Source organism: Loxodonta africana, chromosome 7, assembly GCF_030014295.1.
Source record: "Loxodonta africana isolate mLoxAfr1 chromosome 7, mLoxAfr1.hap2, whole genome shotgun sequence".
NCBI lineage: Eukaryota > Metazoa > Chordata > Mammalia > Proboscidea > Elephantidae > Loxodonta > Loxodonta africana.
Genome location: NC_087348.1, coordinates 21,110,815 through 21,115,916, shown reverse-complemented (window position 1 = coordinate 21,115,916; position 5,102 = coordinate 21,110,815). Strand labels below are relative to the sequence as shown.

Sequence of the window (5,102 nt, the reverse complement as noted above, 5' to 3'; positions counted from 1 at the left end):
CTCTATAAATTCTCTGTTATAGAGTTCCAGAAATAGTTTGCAGTATATAATGTAATAAATTCCCAAATAAAAGTAAATATTCTAAATGCCTTATGGAACCTACCACTTCCGTAGTATCATATTAGAGGAAATAGTGTATATACAATTAAAGAGTCAAAATCCCTGAATGTTGGTATAAGCTTAGATTATAACAGGTATACATCCAGATCTTCTATGTTTTGAAACTTATACAAATTTGTGGGTTTTCATTAAAAAATGACACACAATTATAAATACAAATTGAAGCATGAATGTGAATATTTATTTGGAATAAATAAATAAATACATTTCAATTATAAAACTGACCTTGTCCAAAAAATTATAAAATATATAAATATAAAAAGAGTTTATTAATTACATTGAAGGCACATCTCAGCATAGCAGGTGCAAGGTGTGTTCTTAGAAAATTTTCCAGTAACAGGAAGATAGCCTTAGTAAATGATACTTTCCATTGTTTTTGAACCATAAAAAGTATACCTACTAAGCCTCAAATGAAGTATCATTAACTCAGTTCCCATTTATTTGGGCCCCAGGAATGCCTGTTGACTCTCCATTGTAAATTGACATTAGGTGAAGTGCAATAGAGCAGAAGTCAGAATGGGAAGAGACTATGTCCTAAATTGTGATTATGGTGGGCAAACTGTGGTTTCACAGTGGTTAAGTTCTCTGCTACTAAACAGAAAGTTGGCAGATGGAACCCACCAGCTGTTTCACAGGAGTAAGATGAGGCAGTCTGCTTCCATAAAAATTACAGCCTTGGAAACCCTATGAGGCAGCTCTCTTTTGTCCTATAGAGTCACTATGTGCTGTTTCTGTCACATTATCTCTGCTTCTTTCTCTAAAACTATCAAAATCCCACATAAATTCTCAGATAAAAATGAAGTGGACTAAAGGAAAAATTCGATGTAATTTTGTAGATAGAATAAAGTATACTATTTCTATATTAATATTACAGATTTTTGAAGTTAAAATAAACTTTGGGATCTCTTTTTTTTTTTTTTTATATCACAAAATAGGGGGATCAACATAAAACACATTATTCATTGTCACAACGTAGATTAATTTCTGTTGACTTTCTTTAGTATTTAATCTATGTTATATTAATGAGTAATGTGTTACATATGGATCCCTGTATTTTTGGATGTGGAAACCCTAGTGGTGTAGTGGCTATATGGGTTCAAACTCAAATCCACTAGGTGCTTCTTGGAAAGTCTATGAGGCAGTTCTACTCTGACCTATATAGTCACTATGAATCAGAATTGACTTGATGGCAATGGGTTTTTTTTTTTTTTTTGTGGGATATAGAAGTTTCTAAAGTTTACTTCAACTTCAAAATCAGATGAAAAGCCCTGGTTTTACAGTGGTGAAGTGCTTGGCTACTAACAGAAAGATCAGTCACTTTGTAGGAGAAAGATGTGGCAACCTGTTTCAGTAAAGATTGTCCCCTTGGAAACCCCAAGAGGATTGTATGTGTCAGAAATGACTCAACAATGACACAAAACAATAACAATATGAAGGAAAAGGTCAGTGGTTATTCACTGGTAGTCCTCTGTATGGGAAACCTAGGTTAGGCTTCTGGCAGATATAATTCATGCACTACCAGCACTGGGTCTGTCCCTAGCGGATTCTGCATTGCTATGACGCTGGACAGGTTTCAGCAGAGGTTCTAGACTAAGACAGGCTAGGAAAAAATGCATAGTGATCAACTTCTGACAATCAGCCAGTGAAAACCCTATGGATCACAAGGGTCCACTCCAAAACAGATCATGGGGATGGTAGAAAAATGGGCTGTGTTTTGTTCCATTGTGTTTGTGGTCACTGTGAGTCGAGGATAACTTAACGACAGATAACAACAACAAAAAATATGAAGAAAAACTTCCATTGCTTCTGAAATATTATAACTTGTTTAGACAATACTACATGAAAGCTAATACCAAACCCTCTGTTCCTTCACAGAAAAGATAACTGGACCAAATGGGCCAACAGAATCTAACAGTACTGACTGAATTCATTCTAATGGGAGTCACAAGGCACCCTGAGTTGCAGCACCCGCTTTTTGGGGTGTTTCTCCTCATCTACATGATCACAGTGGTGGGCAACCTGGGCATGATCATCTTGACCAAGATGGATTCCCGCCTACACACACCTATGTATTTTTTCATCAGACACCTGGCCGTCATTGATCTTGGTAATTCTACTGTCATTTGTCCCAAGATGTTAGTAAATTTTGTTGTGGATAAAAATACCATTTCCTATTATACATGTGCCACACAGATGGCTTTCTTCATTTTGTTCATTATCAGTGAACTTTTTATCCTATCAGCTATGGCCTATGACCGCTATGTGGCTATCTGTAACCCTCTGCTCTACAATGTTATCATGTCCCAAAGACTTTGCCATGTGCTGGCAGGCATTCCATATCTCTACAGTGCCTTTCAGTCTGTGATGTTAACCATTAAGACTTTTACATCCATCTTCTGTGGCTCTAATGTCATCTGTCATTTCTACTGTGATAATGTTCCCTTGTTATCTATGCTTTGCTCAAATTCACAAGAAATAGAATTGATGCTTATAATATTTTCAGCATTTAATTTGATAACCTCCCTCCTGGTTGTCCTGCTCTCCTACCTGCTGATTCTGAAAGCCATATTTCGAATGCATCCTGCCAAGAGCAGGATAAAAGCTTTCTCCACATGTGGTTCTCATCTGACAGTGGTGGTTGTGTTTTATGGGACTTTATTATTTATGTATGTGCAACCCAAATCTGCTCACTCATATGATACTGACACAATGGCCTCTGTGTTTTACACTTTAGTCACCCCCATGCTTAACCCTTTGATATATAGCTTGAGGAACCAAGAGGTAAAAAGTGCCTTCCATAGGGTTTTTAAAAATTGATGCCAACTTTATATTCAGTATTCAATATTCAAACTTGTTTTTGTAAACAATGCAAAAGGTAATGTCACTTGATAACATTTTTAATAGATATAAATGTGCTTCTTTTGGTTCCAAGGCAGAAGCTAATTATAAGTTAGATACTATCACATTGTTTATACTAAGACAAATTAATCCTCCTTTAGCTATCCAGTTAAGTGTTATTTCTTCCCCAACTCTCCTTGCTTCCTATGCATTGCTTACTTATATGATTTCATAGGCCCTCATACTTCCACAATGATAAATTTGAATACACTCTTGATCAATAAAACATGTGATTGTTTCTGTCAGTTTTTTTTAAGGACAAGCATCTTCTCAATTGTTTTCCTGTTGCATTTTCTAAGTCTGGAACAACGGTGTAAATAACGTTAGAGTTAAAGAGTTATTGTGACCTATTAACACATGAATAATTTATTTGTCTTTTGTTATCAATCAATTCTACTGTGAAAATAAACTCTTAACTATGATGTACTAAAACATGTGAAGTGGACTAGATAATTTTGATTTGTTAAAAATTAACTTGATTTCTTTCTTCTCTACTTTGCTTTAGCATAGATGTTGCCCTAAGAAAATATTTTAAACTGGTAAATAAGAATTTAGTAAACAAGCAGTTAAATAAATTTTAGCATAATGGATGGCTTTAACAAACAAAAATTTATTCTCTCATATTCTAGTAGTTCAGATGTCCTAATTCAGGGCACCATCTGCAGGGGAAGGCTTTTTCTGTCAGTTCTGGAGGGAGGTCCTTGTCATCAATCTTCCCCTGAGAGACAGCTAGGGTTAACTGTGCTGGCAGAACAAAAGAGCTGTTAAAAGATTACCATCTAGAAGTTGGAAAAACAGGAATCATACCCTACTAACAACAATGCCTTAATAAATAACTACAAGTATCTATTTTACTGCTGTCTGCAATCTGATTGGGCTTTGAGTTAATCAGATTGGTGTTTTCTTGACTGGGTTGTCTCCCGAAAGGAATTGATTTTCTTTAAAAACGGTGACCATTGACATGTCAACAAAAAGTGTTTTGAACTGCTTGGTACTGGATTGAAATAAACTAATTGTGACCCTCCTCTACGAGGGTAAGTAGGAAGGTATTGCCATCAGGGTTCCAGTTCATTCATCCAAAAGTTTATTCCAAACAAAATGTATTTGAACATGTCTCTGTTATCTGTGTACGGCTGTAAAAAAGTTCACTCAGTAATACACTTGTCTTAGTCTCATTAGGAAGCCTTACAAAAAAAAAAAAAAAGATACTTTTTGTGCCATGGAAAAAAAATGATTTTGAGTTCAAGGCTAATATCAAAATTTTAACAAATACTTAAGTGGACATCTTTCCAAATAACTGAAATTTTACAACAAGTTTACGGGAATCCTGTTCCACATAAAACAACAGTTTTCAGATAGATCAAGCCTTTTAAGGAAGGTCAGGAAAACCTCAAGAATGAGCCAAAAGAGGGAAGGCTGTTCAGAAGGTTATGGTGATTGCTCTTTTGGGGGGAGAGGGAGTTCAAAGGGGTAATCTTGACAGATTTTCTCAAAGGACACAGGATGATCACAGGGGCTTATTATGAAGAAGTTTTAAGAAAACAGAAAACTGCATTGATGAGAAAGGGACAGAAAGCTTGTTCCAAAGATTTTTTTTTTTCTTTTCCATCAGTACAATGTACCTGCTCATTCTTCGAGGGTAACGTTCTTTGAGAATTTCACTGGGAAAACCGACTCCATCTACCCTGTAGCCCTGATTTTTCCCCTTCAGACTTCTTTTTGTTTCCAAAATTTAAAGAAGATTTAAAAGGAATACAATTTGAGTTCCTTGAGGGTTCAGGGGAGGATGAGGTTGAAGGATATCAGTGCTCATGTCAGATGGATCCTGGCTGAAAGCAGAGAATAAGAGAAAGATGTGTACCTCTGTTTCATTGACTATGCAAACACACTTGACTGTGCAGATAATAACAAATTATGGATAATACTGTGAAAAATGGGAGTTCCAAAACACTTAATTGTGCTCATGAGGAACCTGTGCCTAGACTAAGAGTCAATTGTTGGAATAGAACAAGGGGACAGGCACAGTTTAAGATCACTAAAGTGTACATCACTGCTGTATCATTTCACCACGCTTATTCACTGTG

General features: G+C 35.9%; 1 protein-coding gene across 1 annotated transcript; it reads left to right on the top strand.

Moving 5' to 3' along the window:
* Positions 1-1,150: 1,150 nt before the first annotated feature.
* On the top strand, positions 1,151-3,173 carry LOC100666608 (olfactory receptor 8K5-like). Its single transcript, XM_064288055.1, has one exon. It carries the CDS (start codon positions 2,014-2,016, stop codon positions 2,935-2,937), a length of 924 nt encoding a protein of 307 aa, XP_064144125.1. The 5' UTR covers positions 1,151-2,013; the 3' UTR covers positions 2,938-3,173.
* The last annotated feature ends 1,929 nt before the right edge of the window (positions 3,174-5,102 follow it).

What these genes read in the sequence shown, in the direction of transcription:
- LOC100666608 (XM_064288055.1), top strand. Translation starts at nt 2,014, where the DNA reads ATGGGCCAACAGAATCTAACAGTACTGACTGAATTCATTCTAATGGGA.